This window comes from Pangasianodon hypophthalmus, chromosome 10 (genome assembly GCF_027358585.1).
Source record: "Pangasianodon hypophthalmus isolate fPanHyp1 chromosome 10, fPanHyp1.pri, whole genome shotgun sequence".
NCBI lineage: Eukaryota > Metazoa > Chordata > Actinopteri > Siluriformes > Pangasiidae > Pangasianodon > Pangasianodon hypophthalmus.
In genome coordinates this window covers 7,836,270-7,854,280 of record NC_069719.1, presented here as the reverse complement: position 1 = coordinate 7,854,280, position 18,011 = coordinate 7,836,270, and the positions used below count along the sequence as shown (strand labels likewise).

General features: G+C 38.9%; 1 protein-coding gene across 1 annotated transcript in view; it reads left to right on the top strand.

The window, feature by feature from the left end:
- si:dkey-16j16.4 (uncharacterized) overlaps window positions 1-18,011 on the top strand; it is a 29,152-nt gene that overhangs the window by 1,333 nt on the left and 9,808 nt on the right. Inside the window, exons 2-3 of the mRNA XM_026944186.3 lie at window positions 14,360-14,441; window positions 16,361-16,803. Of these exons, the coding sequence (XP_026799987.3) occupies window positions 14,360-14,441; window positions 16,361-16,803 (525 nt within the window). The remainder of the gene's footprint in view (window positions 1-14,359; window positions 14,442-16,360; window positions 16,804-18,011) is intronic.

Below are 18,011 nucleotides of genomic sequence, written 5' to 3'. Positions count from 1 at the left end.
ACCGGTTAGTAACAATACAGCACAACCAATTATGGAAAAGTGTTTTTTTTTTCAATTATATAATAATATTTATAATGCTGTACACAGTGCAAGTAGCTACTTCAGCATAAAGCTTGATTTGTCACATTACACAAAGTTGCAGCCTTGGTCTAGCACCTGAAATGGATGTTTGGAGACTCCAAATGATTTCACGTATACCAACAACCATCCCAGACTCTTTCTTTCTCATTGTACATGCCTACACACATAGCATTGTTTCAAATAGTTTATCTATTTATATCAAGCTATTCTAAATCCATCACATTGTATAGAGAGCAAGCTCTGAGTGGGTTGTACTTCCTTCGAGAGGTTTTCTTTTATTTCAGCTTTCCTCCTTCTCTCTCTAGTTCTGCAAGCTAATTCTGACATTGCATAAGGACGGAAATCTTTGTGACATGACGACCCTCTTTCAGTGAGAACATTAGTGATCAGTGCACAAGGGAAACAGACCTTGTGATGTTTGATGCTTCTAAAGAAAATGGCTGGCCTGTGCTCGATACATTCTCCCTTTCCCAAAATGAAAGCCATGGCTCGGTTTCACCAAAAAAAGAAAGCAGCCTTTTTAGTTTTTGCAAAGCTTTGCAGCTTTTTTTTTTTACTCTTAGCCTGCCGTTCCACCCTGTGAGTAATAAATGTCCTTCCAGGTAGACGTGGGTTTCTGTGGCATGCTCGATGTAGCTGGAAAAGTGAAACTGTCTGCACACATGCACTTCATGGCCGATTAGCTATGCGTGCCATCATGATGGAAAGTGCTAGGATGCAGCTGCTCAGGGCCTCTTTGGCCCATTGTAGGATGTGTTTGCACTCTCCGTGCCATCATGAGAGTGAGAAACATTGGCTAGCATTGTCACGCTGGAGTCTGCTTTGTCCATATACAGCCTCAGCTGCGTCATGTTTGAGGGTCATAGCTGTGACTGTGTTGTGAATGTGTTTTTAACCACTAAAGGGAGGAAACATCTTTTTTTTTTTTTTAAACAGTTTTCAGCTTCAATATGTGAACACATTATGACATTAGGATGGGTAAACTGCTTCTCTCGTTCGTGCGAAGTCGATTATTGTTCTGCTTTCCTGCACAGATGCACATGATCCACATACTTCATTGATCAGGAACCCAGCAAATAGCAAATGTTCTTTGGAAATACACTCAAAGTAAAAATAATCCTATAAGAAATGATAATGAATACATGAGGAGAAAAACAAGTCTCGGAATTGATGCTAGTGCCATTGCTTTGTGCTTAGAAATATACAGTATTAATTATAAATATAGTAATGCTTTAATGGCTGTCACCTTTGGTAATAAAGAGTTATTTTTGATGACTAGTTGCGATATGTGTGTTTTTTGTGTGGTGTTGTAAGAACAGGTTCTGGTTTAGACTTTTTGGGTGTGCCGTGTGTACTAGATACATCTAGGATTCAGCTAGTGTTGGCTTATAGCACTGAGAATTTTTCTTACCCTGCCATAACACACCCAAACTAACTCAGAGAGGGTTTGGTCATTAGGTGATTGTTAAATCATGGAAAATACCAAGCTTTACAATGCTGTGGCTTTGCAGGACAGATCTAACCCTTCTGATCCACACTGTTTTCAGTCTGTGCATAATGATGTTTATTGTAATGCTCATGAAGGAGCCTGGCGTCACTGTATGTATTACTGAACATGCTATTCATTTCTGTATGTCAGTGTATGCAATAAGCTTGTCCAGTCATATAAAGAGCCTATGTTTTCTTGGATTTGTTGGTTTATAGACTACAAGGAGACATAGAGATAATGTGAAATCTGTGCTTTATGTAGTTTCTTCAGTTCAGCGGTGAGACAAATTCTCCACATTTTTACATGCCTTTCAAAATCACACACTTCACACAAAAGGTTTATTTGAATAACTCGCTGTGATTGTCCCTTGGCTGAAATCAACGTACGCAACAACTGACACACACGCTCATACTCGCATTCACACTCACACATGGTGCATCACAAACTGCGTACTATCATTGTAAACAGAAGATTATTCCACTTTATACCACAGCACTAATTCTAATATGTTATTTGTATACTAAATTCTTAGACAGGGACTTGTATGGCGGCTGCTCCGCATAAACAAACATAATGTGCGTAATGGTTGATATGGTGACGTTTTCTGTAAGGAGATGTTTATTTAGGATCTTTGGAAGGAGTCTCCAGTGTCAGTGCTTTGTAGCAGCCAGAAGTAAAACTGTAACTTTAAATTTTCAGACACAGGAAAGCCTTCAGGGTGGAGTTCTTTGTGGTTTCTCTGAAACATGACAACCTGCTTCTTCTTCTTTTTTTTTTTTTAAACTTATTAACTTTAAGTCTTTTGTTTACAGAAGAGGTGGTTGCTGTAGCACCTTTTTTGCTGATGTGAAAAAAGTGGCTTGGGCTACGTGCACACTATAACCATAAACACACTCTTAGCTAGTATTAGGTAACAAACTAGCCTAGCTTGCAATCTAGATTTGGTATATTATTATTCTGTTATAAAGATTAAATAATGCTTGGTTTAACTCTGGCGCTGAGGAGGTTGTTTGCCTTCGGTGTAGATTTGGAGGCAAAATATCCAGAGAATATGAGCTCCTTGTTTGTAGCTTTTATGTAGCCATAGTTCAGGTGAATGTCCCAAAAATATCCAAGTTATTATTTTTAGTCATATTGCAATGTTGGAGTGTTGGAAATTAAATATTTTTGATTTTGATGTCATAATTCTGATTCAACAACTACACGCAGGAGCGTATTTTTTTTTTTTTTTAAATATGTAAAATTTACACTGGTGGTTGAGGGGAAAAAATAGTGAATAATAATAAGCACCCTTACGAGTTGGAGAGGCAGGAAAATTCCCTATATAACTATTTAGGTTCATTAAAATACATAGATATGATTTTCAGGATAAAAATCACCAAGTGTTTTATAGACTCGCAGGAAAATAATAAAATTTAGGAACTTTAAGCCTTGTTTAGCTTTGGCTTTCGCGCTGATATGGGAATGTCCATAATATTAGCTCTAGCTTTGGAATTCTCATAATTCTGTTTATATGTTGGAAATGTTGCTGATTAGTTGGGAAGGTTATAAAACAAAAACCAGTGGACGCTTGCCCTGCTTCAAGCTTGACCCCTTGGCTTACACTGATAAATACAGTTATGTTAATTGGAGTCCAGGGTCATGCCAAGAATGGCTTTGGTGCTGCTAGAGCAGAGCTTACTGAGGCCACACTTCACTGTGTGTCTATCAGATATGGCCCAGTAGACATGAATGAAGTCCTAGCCAGTGACTATCTCTGTAATCATAATTTTGGGAGTGTATCATGCACATAACACATGCACTGCTGTGATCCCACATGCCAACATTTACCCATGGCACTAAATCGGAAAATGCCGAGAGCATGAGCGTGAGAAATGAATTAAACATGTTCAAACATAGACGTGATTTCTTATACTCATGCTCATACTCATACTGACATTTACTTGCTTTCTCTTTCTTGCTCTCGCTTTCCCTTTGCAAAGCAGACGTGCTCAGATCCGTGTTTATCATCTACCTTCCTGTGTTTGTGTGGGTCAGTGCACTCCAGTCATTACTGAGAAACCCATTTTTAATGGCTCTGTGACTCGTTTGCTAGCAAGAGGGCTGAGAATATAAATTCCAGATTCTCAAATTTCCTTCAGGGTTGACCTGACAAACATTAAACCTTCCCATGGACAGCAGTCTGACCTTGCAAAGAAAGAAAGCACAGTATATAATAGTCACACTTGAAGCATATGCTCTCTCTGATGTCTAAATGAATGATGATAAACTATAATATGAATGTTAGAGACAATGTCAAGCTGGTGTATGATATTTTAGACGTTGCTGGGAAACTGGTTAAAGTGTCATGAAGCTTGTGAATAACTGGCAGTGCTTCCCACTCAAAATGAGTGTGTTCTTTGTGCTGTGAATCACAGGCCTAAATCCTACTGGCATGCAACTTGCAATTTATGAAATGTTTGCTTTTGCGCAGGCCAGGAGGAAAATGATGGGACTTTCTAGCCAGTGATCATTTCCATCGTGCTTAAGGACTGGTTCTAAAAGTGAATCAAAGTATGAAGAGTCTAATCGTCATATCCAGTCGCAGAGGGAAAATGTTATTAGTAAAGATCGAGAAGGAAATGTTGAGATTGTGTAATGCTTAGGGTAAATCTGGAGATGGGTGATTAACCCTGTATTAATAATGAAAACTATATGTGGACAGTTTGCCGTGATTAACCAGATTCCGTCAGTTGTATCTTGTTGGTGATAATACGGTGTGAAACTGTAACTCTCTTAATAGATGTGCATTCATTGTTTTATTACTGTATTTACTCTATTTACACAACATTGTTTTATTATTGTATTTACTGTATTTACACAACGAGACACTGACGTTATAGGAAAATAACCAGTGGTGAGGTGGTGTGATGACGTTACCACCCTGAAGTTAGCACATCTCAAAGTGTTTCATTTCTCTTTATCCCACAGCAATTTGTCAACGCTTACACTTTTTTTTTTTTTTTTTAGTTTTTAATGCGCATCATGTCATACTTTTTATCTGTTTATAGTTAGATTTTAAATGTTGTGGAATGTCTGTGAAACAAGTTAGTTCCTGTTATGGCATATGTTATAGCAGATGCGATCAGTTGTTCCTACACCAGCCTCTTTTTTTTCTCTCGCTCTCTTTAATATAATAAGACAAACACATCCTCAGTCTTTAGACTTTCCTGTGTTGGAAAACGTCAAAGAACAGCTTGACCTCTGAAAGCACTGACACTGGAGACTCCTTTCATAAACGTAAAATAAAGGTCTGCTTACAGAAACAGTTTTTCTTTGTGAAATAACGAAGGCTTTGATTATGTGGTGTGTCCCTGAAGTTTACCTGTTACTATAGAAATGATAACATATTAGAACGATTGTGTTAATATAAACCTGCGATTTGAATTACAGCTGCCTCTATTGTCAGAGCTGCTGTTATAGAAAATGAATCAATAACATCTAACCAATCACATTCGAGAATTCAGCAGTGATTTTTCACTAGAAAATTGAGCTGTGGCAAGATTGTGAAAATATGACCAACATATGACTAACTGGGAGGGAATGAGGCATTTATTAGTGCAAAGGAAGTGTTACTTTCGAGACTTTAGTGATCAATATCTTGACTGGTGATTTTAGTCTTAGCTGGTACAAACTGTAGACAGGAGATGCTGTATGCCAGCACACACCTTTTCACGTGTACTCTAACCGTCATATCTATTTTTGGAAGGAAATTTTTGAATGGCATTTTTTTCCCTGTCTACAGTCTTTTACCTCCTGATCATGAAACATTGTCCCTTCAGCATGCTTTGGCTAAATATCATATCATTTGATCAACTGATAGCAACTTGTCAAACCTGCCATTTCAAGATTGCTGTAAAAAGAAATGGTGCCATTTATTTCACAATTCACTTCACATCTATAGCCAGCAAACTTCCTACAATTCCATGTTTCCTTATTTCTCTAAATGTGATCTAAATATCAAAAATTAAAATCTCCCAACCTGAGAATCTGAAAGTAGTTTCTTATCAGATCTTTCGTAATTATTACTTGTATCAGTATTGTAGCAGTGCTGAATTCTGTAATCTGCTTGGTCGGAAGTTGTTGATGGATTTTCTATCACAGTAGCTCTGACGGTCATGCTGGCTGCAAGCAAATCACAGTTTTCATGCTAATACTTTCCATTTCTATAAAAAAGGCTAATTCATAGGGACTTGTATGGCAGACACTTAACATGAACAGAATTTTATGTATATATATATATATATATAATTTGTGGAAGGGAGTCTCCAGTGTCAGCACTCGAAACTGAAATAGTAAGAGAAGTATCTATTGCAGGTGTATGCATTTGTGTGCATTTTTTGTAACTTTATTCATTCCTGTTGCTATGATCACACCTAGTCATCCACTCTTGGGGACACACTTGCACACACTGGCCTTGATGGCAGAAACACCATCGATTCCAAACTGTTAGCAGACAGCTTAGCAGCGCTCATGTCTCTGACACACATATTTAGACAGTAGGTATACAGCACTCTCTCTCTCTCTCTCTCTCTCTCTCTCTTTCTCTCTTTCTCTCGCTTGCAAAAACTTTTACAATATACTGCACTGAAGTCATCCGAATGTTTGTGTGTGTATTTGAATATGACCGTGAACTGCCAAGCAGGAACTGACCCTTGACCATTATCACATCAACTCCTACTATCCTCTGTTATCCCTTTTACACACATGTACATACACACACCCCTGTCTCTGTCATTTTTAATCCAAGACTGTCATCATCAGCCATAATCTCTCACCCTGTCACATGAGAAGAACCACTTTAAAAGTCCACACATAGCGTCTGTGTAGCGTCTGCCCTCATCTTCCTCCAAACACAGCTGGGCTCTTCTGTACACACAATACTGAAAAGCTCTTGAACACACTTTACACACATGAAGTGTGAGTTCTTTAGTCCATTACACAGACTGGAAACTTCTGTGAAAATTATAAACTGTGTAAAACCCTTTATTAATTGCTATATGTCCTGAAAATGTACAACACCATGACATTTTCAGAGCGTATAATAGCTCAGTAGGCTAGAGAAGAATACAAACAGATTATCTGGTCTAAGATCGAATTTTGTTATACAGGAATAACAAAAAAGAGAGAGCATTCAGCTTTATATTTGGCATCCAGCACATTTAACCATCCTAAATAAACAAAAAAGGGAAATTTTATGGATGACATGAGGTAAATGCTGCCAAGAAGTCATTTAAATTGAGCTTGTAAACAAAGATTAGCCTTTTTGTTTTCTCCTGCAGGGCTTTCTGTCCACTGTCTCTGGCAAACTTTGCCTGACATAAAATTTAGGAAGACCAAACCTACTCCAGAAAATCTGTGACCTTTTTTCACAACAATCTCCTCTTGTTCTGAGATAGTTTTGTCACATTTGGGGCCTTTGTTTCTCTATCATTTCATGGTGGCTAGCTAGCGCTAGTTTGCTTAGGAGTGCCTGGCTAAGTTTCTTCTCCCTCTCAGTCTGTTGAGTAGAAAGCACAAAAAAAATTAAAATGTAAGATTTGTTCCTGTACCGGAAAACAGGACAGAACTGTATAAGTATTTTATCAAATAATATACATGCGGATGATGAATATTGAATCAAACTATTTGAATCATGATTGCTAACATCATATTGTGTTTGCTAAGTAATGTAGGCCAGGTGAATGTTAGCTAGTTAGCTTGCTCCTAAAACCTATTTTATTGTGGATTAGAGCTGTAAATTTCCATTAAAAACTAAAAAAAATAGTTTGAAGATTTAGTATTCGAATGCATGATACTATGATATTTTGACATACCTTGTAAACAGTGACAATTCCAAATAAAACAAAAAAAAATTTCATAATCTTAATTTTTAATATCTCAGATTGGATTTCATTTATTTGCTCACAACATTATTTCTTGTCACTGTTAATTAGCTGCATTTTACATTTCTTAGGTTTATGTAGTTAGGATGAATCCAAAATGGCTTCCTGTTCACTCTGTATCCTCACTACATAGGATATCCAATAGAACTTCATTTGCAAATCAGCCACCAAAAAAAAAAAAAATAATAATAATAATAAATCCTTCCTTGAAATGCTCAAGTCGGATATGCTAAAATAATCTGAATGTCTGAACATAGACAATTAAACCCAAAGTCTTGAGGAGAAGGTAAACTCTGAGGAGAACACAAAACACTGTAATTGTACAGAAGCATAAATAGATGGATAACGCAATGCAAATTAAAACCTGTTGTTATTTCCTGCCAGTAAGAACATGTAGAGCATGCTGCACAGCTAAACCTGGAATATGATGCATATCTTCACTGAACAGTGCATGACACCACATCAACAATTTCATCTTTCCATTGCTTGATACCAGGCAACTTATCCCACATAAAATTGGCTCTTGGATTTCATTCTTTCGCACATTAGAGTGTGATATGTGAATGTGCTTTTACTGTACATGTGTTATTTTAGACTTGGCAGGCTGCTTAGTGTAGACATTTTCACACAAAAGTAGAAAAAGTAGGTTTATAAAATGTACCTCACACTCTGCAGAACAAATACTAATCCACTGAAAAAGCTTCTATTCTTTTTTTGCTTTCTTTTTATTTACATTTGCATTCTTTTACTTTTGGCAAACGAAACCTCAAACCCAACCTGCCTCCAAAGTTCAATTTGCAGAGAATGTTCAAAGTTTATACTAGAGCACTGTTAAATTCTCAAATGTGATTATTTGGAAGGTGTTGATTAATTTTTTATAACAGCTGCCCTGATAGTAGTTTTGGCTACAACAGTTATATTAATGTGCTAGTTCTAATGTGTTATCATTTCTATAGTACAACTTACTGTGGAGACTTAGTTGTTAACACTGTTGCCTCGCACCACCGGGGTTGGGGGTTTGAACCATGCCTTCGCCCTGTCTGCGTGGGGATTACATGTTCTCCCTGTGCTTTGGGGGTTTCCTCAGGGTACTCCGGTTTCCTCCCCTAGTCCAAAGACATGCAATGTAGGCTGATTGGCATTTCCAAAATTGTCTGTCCTGTGTGAGTGTGTGTGCGATGGTGCCCTGCAGTGGGTTGGCACCCTGTCCAGGGTGTCCCCCGCCACGTGCCCCGAGTCCCCTGGGATAGGCTCCAGACTCCTCCGCGACCCTGTGTAGGATAAGCAGTACAGAGAATGGATGGATGGATGGATGGAACTTACACAGGGACTATATGGGGGATGTGCCACATAAACAGTGTTTGTAATTGTTCATATGGTGAACTTTCATGTGAAGAGATGTTTTTTTTAGCATTTTTGGAAGGAGTCTTCTGTTTCAGTGCTTTGTAACTTGAAGTTTTCTGACATGGGAAAGTTTTCAGGATAGAAGGCTTGCTTTCCACTTTGCTCTTTGTTGGTAACAGGACAAGCTGTGTTTTTTTTGTCTTACTAACTGTAAGAGAGAGAAAAAAGAGAAGCTTGTGAGGGAATGACTGTTTATTGGGAATGACTTGTTGCGCAGATGTTCCACAACATTAAACATAACTATAAACAGATTAAAAAGCACGACATCTCATTATTTAATAAAAGATTTTTTTAGGATTGTATAACAGCACATCCCTTCATAACATATCCCTTTGTTACAGTGAATTTTTAACAAATTTTACAACTTTCCCCAAATACAATAATAAGGAAATTGTCCACATTTTTTTCTGTCTGCCATTTAATATCCCTCTGGAACAGCCTAAAAAGGTTCTCAGTTGAACTCTAAGGACAGCTGTGGAAAAGGAAATTGGAAAAATCCAGTATGAGGTTAAACGAGTTAAGGATTACCATGTGAGACACTCAGTGAGGTTGAGAACAGCCTCCTCAGCGGCTTTCTAAATTTCTACAACGAATGTTAAGTTTAGCACAGGGCCAGGGCATGCAGAAAGAAGCATTTGTAGAAAAAAACATGTTGCACTTATTACTCCCTCCGCCTCCTTCCTGGATGTTTATGAAGATAAAATGAGTGTCTCTGAGACTTGTGTTTTTCCCAGTGTGTGGAACAGAGGTCTGTGGCTGGAGTGATGCACTGCAATGTGGAGCAACAGATGTTTTACCAGACTTTTAACTTCAACGCTAGCGTAGCAGTGCATCACATGATGCCATGATGCACATGATGCATTACGCTAGATAATTTCACTGTGCTTTTCAACAGTTACATGATTGTCATCACAGCAAATCAGCCCTCAGTGCAGCAATCCAATTCACAGGCACGTACACACACCGTGACCTTGTGGAGAGTGCTTTTCACTGTGGGAAACCTTATACACCCCCCCTCGTATCCTCTGCCAGTGCTGCAGCACTCTTTTTCCACAGTCTGGAGATGAAATGTAGACAGAGGAGATGTGGAGAGATTGGAAGAGCTCTCCTTAAAGTCATCGCCTTTGATTCACCATTGAATAAGTGTGAATAAAATGGATGTTTGTATTAATACGCAGGTGAGTTATGCACTGTGGTAGCGAATATGAGTTATGCACTGTGGTTGCGAATGAGAAAATGTGGAAAGGATGATTAAATAAGTGGGTGGTGTAAAGCTAACTAAGGATGCGGAACAAACTGAAAGGTTTGTAAGTAAATGCAAGTAAGTAACCATAGGTTTGCTCCACCATAATGGTGCATATACAACTGCTACAACTGCAGAAATTGTTTGGATAGACACTCTGTTTTTCGCAGTGCATTGCTTAGTTTATGAGAAACATTAGCTAAAGAAGACGGAGAACAGACATTCCTTCTCATGTTCAATCTCTATTTAACCTGTAGTGCACTTTTTGAAGTGAAGCTATTTTCTAAGGTCATTTGTGTTCTTAGTGGACTAATCATATTTTCTGGATAGTTCATTATATGCACAACCAATGCATATGACCGCCACACTAAGCACACTTACTGCAAAGTAATTTCTTTCAATTTGAATTTCTTATCAGAATGAATAAACCTTATATAAATCTAAACAAAAAAAAACTTATTTAACAACTGCTAAAGCCAGAGTACTCCTTAGTTGTGTATTTAATACAGACAATCACGTTTATTACTTCTGTATTTTGGTGGGTTTCAGTTCACTAAGACATTGTATATGTGATGGCAGGTCAAGTAAATTTAGGTTGAAGTCTCCACCACTGCTGATCTATATAAATACTCTATATAGAACAGGCTATGTAAGAAATAAATCAGGAAATTGACTATTTTCAGATAATGGCACATTCTGAAGTGTTTTACTCCTCTTATACCACCTCTGGTATGTACCTCTGATACGTCATTCATTAAAAAATTAAAATTGTCGTGGTATAAGACGTCCACAAAACATCCACTTACATTATAGCAGCTATATACGGTCATTCCACCTGTTTTTTTTCGCTCTTGAAATTAACAAATCTTGACAAATATTAATAAAAAGTGCTGATACTGGAGACTCATTCCAAAAATACTATGAAAACATTTCCTCTCCATAAATGAAAACATCACAATATCAACAATTACTTACGTTTTTTTTTATCCGTTTTTGTAGCGTATCTGTCATACAAGACCCTTTAGAAGCATTAATGTATTAGAATGAGCACATTCTATGCAAACCATGCAGCTGACACTACTGCAAATCTGCTTTTACAGAAAAGTAATCAACATCCTCTGACCAATCAGAATTGAGAATTCAACAGCACTATGGTATGCAGTAAATTAGTGAGTGAGTGAGTGTCAGATAAAGGAAGAAATTAATGGTACAGAAAGCTATTGCTAGGAAGGTACATGAAATATTGGAAGTACACTGTGGCAAGCAGTTGATTCATCTAACTTACAACACTTTCAAGTCTTTATTTAACCCAACACTAACAAACCGACTCTAACAGCTCAGACATTTTTGAGAGTTTATAACCAGTTGCAAAGCAGCACTGTATGGTGCTAATATACTGAACTGTATTTGTAACAGTCTTTTATTGATAAAATCAGGAGGGAAAGTCGCCGTTTACAAGCTCAAACATAGTCGTGGCTTGTTTTCTCCCATCTGGGGAGTGTTTCCTGGGAGACTGGCCCTGGTGGGTTGGAGAGTATTTGGTTGTCAGTGGGTTGTGAATGTGTGTGACGTAGTGTTTCATTCTTTACCTGAATGATGGGTTGAGTCGCGTTACAGCTGAATGAAACATGGAGGAATAAAGGTGAAATTTATAATAATTATGATCGGAAGTTGCTTTTCTTCTGTAGGAGTTGTTCAGGGTAGATTTTCTTCTGTTCAAGGACCTGTTTTTTTTTTTTTTTTTAAACACACTCTGAGTGTGGTTCAAAGTGTGCACAGTTTTTCATTTGGTAACCCACTTGAAGGTTTAAATCTTTAACTTGTAAGATTGCCCCATTCATAGTGTGACAGTAGTGTTTCTAGCGCAGGCAATTCCTGCAGCCTTCATGGCCCTCAGTTCTTTCTCACACTTGTTTCTCATCATTTGGTGGAAACTTGGAAGCTTACTATTGCAGCACTTGTATCTCCGTCACCTTTTTTAATGGCTTCGTGCTTGGATCAGATTCTGCCTCACTTGCCAGTTGCTTTTGATAAAAGTGTCTGTCAAATATTTGAATAATCTTTGTGCTTCACTAAGAGCTTGGTCAATATCTTTACACAGTATTTCCTCGCAATTTTTTCCTTCTCTGAGGTCCTGTACATCTGCGATGATTTAGGAGGTGGAAATGGGAATATTGTGGAAGAGTGTTCTAAAGTTGCAGGCTTTAATTTCCAAATAGTGGGTGGCTTGAATATACATTAGCTTACCTCCTTCATGTCATGAGATCTGGTCTGTCGCAAAATGCCACAGAATACTACTTACACATCATTGTATAAGTAAGGAAAGAACATGATGGAGCTAGGAAAATAATCAACAGCTGTAAACAGTCATTTCCTCACCAGCCTTCCTTCTCTCCCCCTCTCTCGAAGCTAAAAAGACAAAAAAACTGCAGCTTGTCATGTTTCAGAGAAACCCTAAAATGCAAAATTCTCTGTTATGAAGACTTTGCTGTGGAGTAAAACTTACAACTCACCATTACAAAGCACTGACACTGGAGACTCCTTCCATAAATGTTTAATAAATGTCTACTTACAGAAGCTTTCCCATATCAACAATTACACATTGTTTTTTGTTTTTTATTACTCTTCGATTAGGTGGAACATTTGTTATTGTTACCATAGAAACCATAACATATTAGAACAAGCACATTAAAATAAACCCGTGATTTGAATTACAGCCGTAACTACTGTCAGAGCTGCTGTTATAAAAATGAACACCGTCTGACCAATCAGATTCACGAATTCAAGAGTGCTGTGGTATTATATGGAGTGGTGAGCTGTAATTATCTACCCAGTGTACGTAAGGAGTGGTTTCAATGGAAGTGTGGTAAGTGGTAAGGTCTTAAGGCTGTTTCACTATTGGAGCAGACTCTCTTTAGGCCCCTGGACTTCACTCGTTTCCTTACAATCCTTCTTCAACCACAAGAAAGACTCATTTATCTCATTCAGAGTTTCTCTGCTTTTCGCTCTCCCCCTCTTCTTCATCTTTCTGGGTCTTTTTCTTTCCTACATTTTCACTGGTTGTATGCTCAGCATGAGGTTGAAGAGAGAGGTGTGTGTGTGTGTGTGTGTGTTGAGAGCAGATGGCAGCTGGTTGGCCTGGCCGATTCAAGGTAATTACTCTGCACTGGGTTACTTAACTCTTTAGGAGTAGTCTGTTGTTTTTCTTGCCTCCCCGCCTCTCTCACTCTCTTTCACTCTCTCTGAGGGGGTTTTGCTCTTAAAGGAGCAGTTTTGGCTGTGGAAAGGAACACAGCTTGCAACACGTGTTTTTACAGCAGTTCTGCTGGGTGGGACTCTCCTTCATTGCAAGAGTTCCTCATTTTGAATGTGTGGTTCTTGTTTTGGAATTGACATTCAACAGGCAAATTTGTGCAGCATTTTTTTTTTCTCAGATTGAATGTGACCCATTTTTTGTGACCCAGCACATTTAGTACTGTTTGCTTTTAATCTATACTTGTGTACTGTAATAATTTATAATATAAATATAGTACCCATTATCTTCCTTGCTTTAGTGGATAATATAAAGTGCACACATGAAATATCCTCTCAACACACTTAGTACTGTTTGTCTTGACTATATTACAACTATATACTTCAAAGATTTACAATTCCACTATCCAGTGTCACCTAGAAGGGGATGGTTCTTTCGTGTTGTCACAGGGAGGTTTTTTTTTCTTGCAACTGTTGCCTCTGGCTTGCTCATTATGTATCTAAATCTACATCCTGATTTTGGTAAAGCTGCTTTGTGACAGTGTGTATTGTTAAAAGTGGTATATAAATAAAATTGAATTAAATTAGTCAAAGTGAGCACATTTTTGTCAATGTTTTTAGGCCCGTTTCTGAGTCGTGCACACATCTCTCTCTGGGAACTGGTTAGTTTGTGTTGTGCATGGAAGTATGGTCCAAATACAAAAATGTAGGCAATCATTTTTTTTGTTTTGCATCAAAAACTAAATAAAAAAAAATCTGGATCATTTCCTACTGGGTCCCTGAAGTTGTTTATGATGTTGTCGTGAATGGCTGTGCTAGGTTTTCTTGCAGCAGAGTAGAAAAACAGATGTAAGGCTTTAAGAGCCATGACTCTTCAACCACAAGCTCTTTTTGTGTTAGGACGGCATTATCATAACTCGGGTATGAGACAAGTCATGAGATCTGTGTGTTGCTTTCCAAACACAGATTTCCTACCATGGCAGTGAAGAGGGCGGAGAGAGCGAAGATTCTGAAGGAGAGAACCAAGAGCTGGCACAGATCGACCGAGGTGTGTGTGTGTGTGTGTGTGTGTGTGTCTGTGTTTTTCCATATTATCCTTTCTTAAGTCATATCTTTTTTGGGCTCACTTTCTTTTTTGTCCTAATTTTGGACCAGAGGTTATAGAAATATAAGGATGTGCTAAAGTGTGTGGTATCCAGACTTATTAAGAATTAATCTCACTTTGACCTGAGTTGTAATTCCAGACCTGATCCAGACACAGTGTTTTCAACGTTACATCATTCTGTTGTTTAGATGTACTGTACACAGCAATATATTAAGTGTGAGACATAAATACAGCCACAATAGCATGTAAAGAATGTAAAATGAAACACTGCTCTTAAGATACACTACCATAGTTATAGTCATGGCATGCTTACACTCACTGGCCACTTTAATAGGAACACCTGTACCCCTGCTCATGTACACCTCTACCCTTACTCATGCAATCATGCAATTATCCAATCAGCCAATCATGTGTCAGAAGCACAGTGCAGATAGACATCAAGAGCTTCAGTTAATGTTCACATCAAACATCAGAAAGAGATGTGACCTCTGTGACTTTGACCCTGGTATGTTTGTTGTTGCCATACAAGCTGGTTTGAGTGTTTCAGGAACTGCTGATCTCCTGGAATTTTCACACACAACAGTCTCTAGAGTTTACACAGAATGGTGTAAAAACACAAAAACAACCATTGAGAAGCAGTTCTATGGCAGAAACACTTCATTAGTGAGAGAAATGTCAGGAAGTATATAGTAACTAACCACTCTTTAAGTGAAGTGAAGTGAAGTGACTTGTGGCCAAGTATGGTGACCCATACTCGGAATTTGTGCTCTGCATTTAACCCATCCAAGTGCACACACACAGTAGTGAACACACACACACCGTGAACACACACCCGGAGCGGTGGGCAGCCTTTTTTGCTGCGGCGCCCGGGGAGCAGTTGGGGGCCTTGCTCAAGTGTCTCACCTCAGTCGTGGTATTGAGGGTGGGAGACAGCGCTGGTCATTCACTCCCCCCACCTACAATCCCTGCCAGACCTGAGACTCAAACCCACAACCTTCAGGTTCACCTTCGGGTTGCAAGTCCAACTCTATCCATTAGGCCATGACTGTCCCCAACCACAATGACTGCTTTACAACCGTGATGAGCAGAAAAGTATCTCAGAATATACAATATGTCAAACTTTGAGGTAGATGGGCTACAACAGCAGAAGATCACATCAGGTTCCACTCCTGTCAGCCAGGAACAGGAATCTGAGGCTACGTTGCACACAGGTTCACCAAACTGGACAGTTGAAGATTGGAAAAAGACCAGATGATTGGACCACCTGGCTGATTGGAAAATTGCATGAATGAGCAGGGGTACAGGTGTTTCGAATAAAGTGGCTAATGCTGTTAGCTAGCACTTGTAGTTATATGGCTAGGTTAGCAGCAGGGTAACATGCTACAACTAATGCTATCTATCTAGCTAGCAATGTTGAAGTAACTTGGGCTTATGCTGATATTTATGTAGCCAATTATTTTTTGCAAGGTATTACAAAGTTACAATAATATGTAGTTATCCAGGAGAACAGATTCTGACATTATTAGTATTATTTCCAGATCTCTGGTGCCAATGAAATTCATTTAAAAAAAAAAAACAGGATAGCAAAGCAGCTTTGAATGTGTTGTGGTGGATTCATGTCTGTGTTTGGCCAACATTTTGATGCATCCTCTTCCTGACAAATTCTAAACCATTCCACTATTCAAAACAGATTCAATTTATCATGACCCCAGTTGATTAGACTGATTAGTCCCTGACTAATTGAAAGCATATGAAAGCAAAGTAAGCCATAAATGAGATCATTTTTGAAATTATTGTATTGTGAAATTTGTTCTGTGCTGAGAATAAAAATCAAAGTAATTGAAGCTTGTTTTGTCCTTCAGAGCGCCGCAGGAACTGTGTTTTAACCCCTTTGGCCACCAGTCAGCAGCCTAATCAGGGCCTGCTTTCCCCGGGCCGTGTTCGCCGTGTGCGGTTGCTACTGGAGCCTGCCATGGAGCGCCACAGCTCTGAAGAGGAGCTTGAGCGTATTGCGGGCATTGCAAGCACCGCTGGTGCTGAGGGTGGATGTAGGTGGCACCGGCATGGTGAGCTCAGCAGTGCCTCCAGTGACGAGGAGGTGAAGGACCTGTGTGAGCCAGGTGCTTCCCCGAGCCCTGTGCTGTTCAGCTCGTCTCCACCTCGAGGCCTCAAACCCACACACGCCTCCACACGACTACACGCCAGACCCATAATCCTCAGCCACTTCGAACAGCCCGCCGTGCCATACTGGAGACACCGGAGAGAGCCCGGTCGACCGAGTCTGGACCTGGAGAAGATGCAGCAGGTTTGGAGGCACTTTTATTATTACAGATCGCTTAGGTTGACTTTTTGTCATTTTGATGAATTGTTTATGCTGGAATGTCATAAAAACCATTGTTTATAGTTAAGGATCCCTTGTTTATCTTAACACTGAGGGATTTTTAATAAATGCCTTTCATATTTATTAGTGTTTAATCTGTAAGGACTACATGATAAATATTGAAGGGTTCTTCTATTTATGCATATATCACCATTTCCACTAATGCTTACTACATTTTGTGGAGAAAAAAAAACATGTGATGTTTCAGACTACAGCTCTTTGTTGCCTGGATTTGAAAAGGCTGTCTCACACACACACACACACACATCGACATTCTCACATGAGGCCCTTGTGCCAGCCACCTCCAGAGAGAGGAACGGATGACAGATGTCACTTCACCCCTCTTCGTTCTGTTTCTGTCCCCGTGAAGCCAAGCTTGTGTGTGTGTGTGTGTGTGTGTATGTGTATGTATATATATATATATATATATATATATATATATATATATATATATATATATATATATATATATATATGTATATGTATATGTGTGTGTGGTGTGTGTGTGTATGTGTGTGTGTGTGTCTGTGTCTGTGTGTGTTTGGAGGAGTAAAAAAGGACAGAGAAAGAAGGAGCAGACATGCTTAATATTATTTGGACAGACTGTCAGAGTTTTCCTAAGATGAAGAGCAGGCTGTATGGAGAAGACAGTTGAGGGTTTTGAAGGAGGGAGGGATAGAGAGTGGTATCATACTGAGGGCCTCCATATGTCCCTAGATTTCTGTGGCGAGGGCAGATTATAAGAGACAGCGGGGGCTGTGAGTGTGAGTTCATGAACGCCTGCTCAAGTGGAATAGGCAGTGTTGGATAGCTGCTGCTGAAGTGGCTGCCAAAAACTTCTCATTTTAACCCTTTGAAATCAATTTCACTTATTTTTTTGACCCTTGGCAACTTTATTTTATCTCTATACTAAGACTGAGTCTTGATTTATCTGCCATATTTAAAACTATATTAGTGCTGAGCTTTGTATTTCACTACAGGAACAGCTGTTGTGTATTAGGATAGTATTGCACATTTGGTCATTCCAAATTCTCTATATTACAATAATCCATACAGACCAATCCTGAGGCATATGCAGCTGCTCATGTGCAGCACACATGGGTGAGGTGTGTGTTTGGGCCTCATGAATGGTT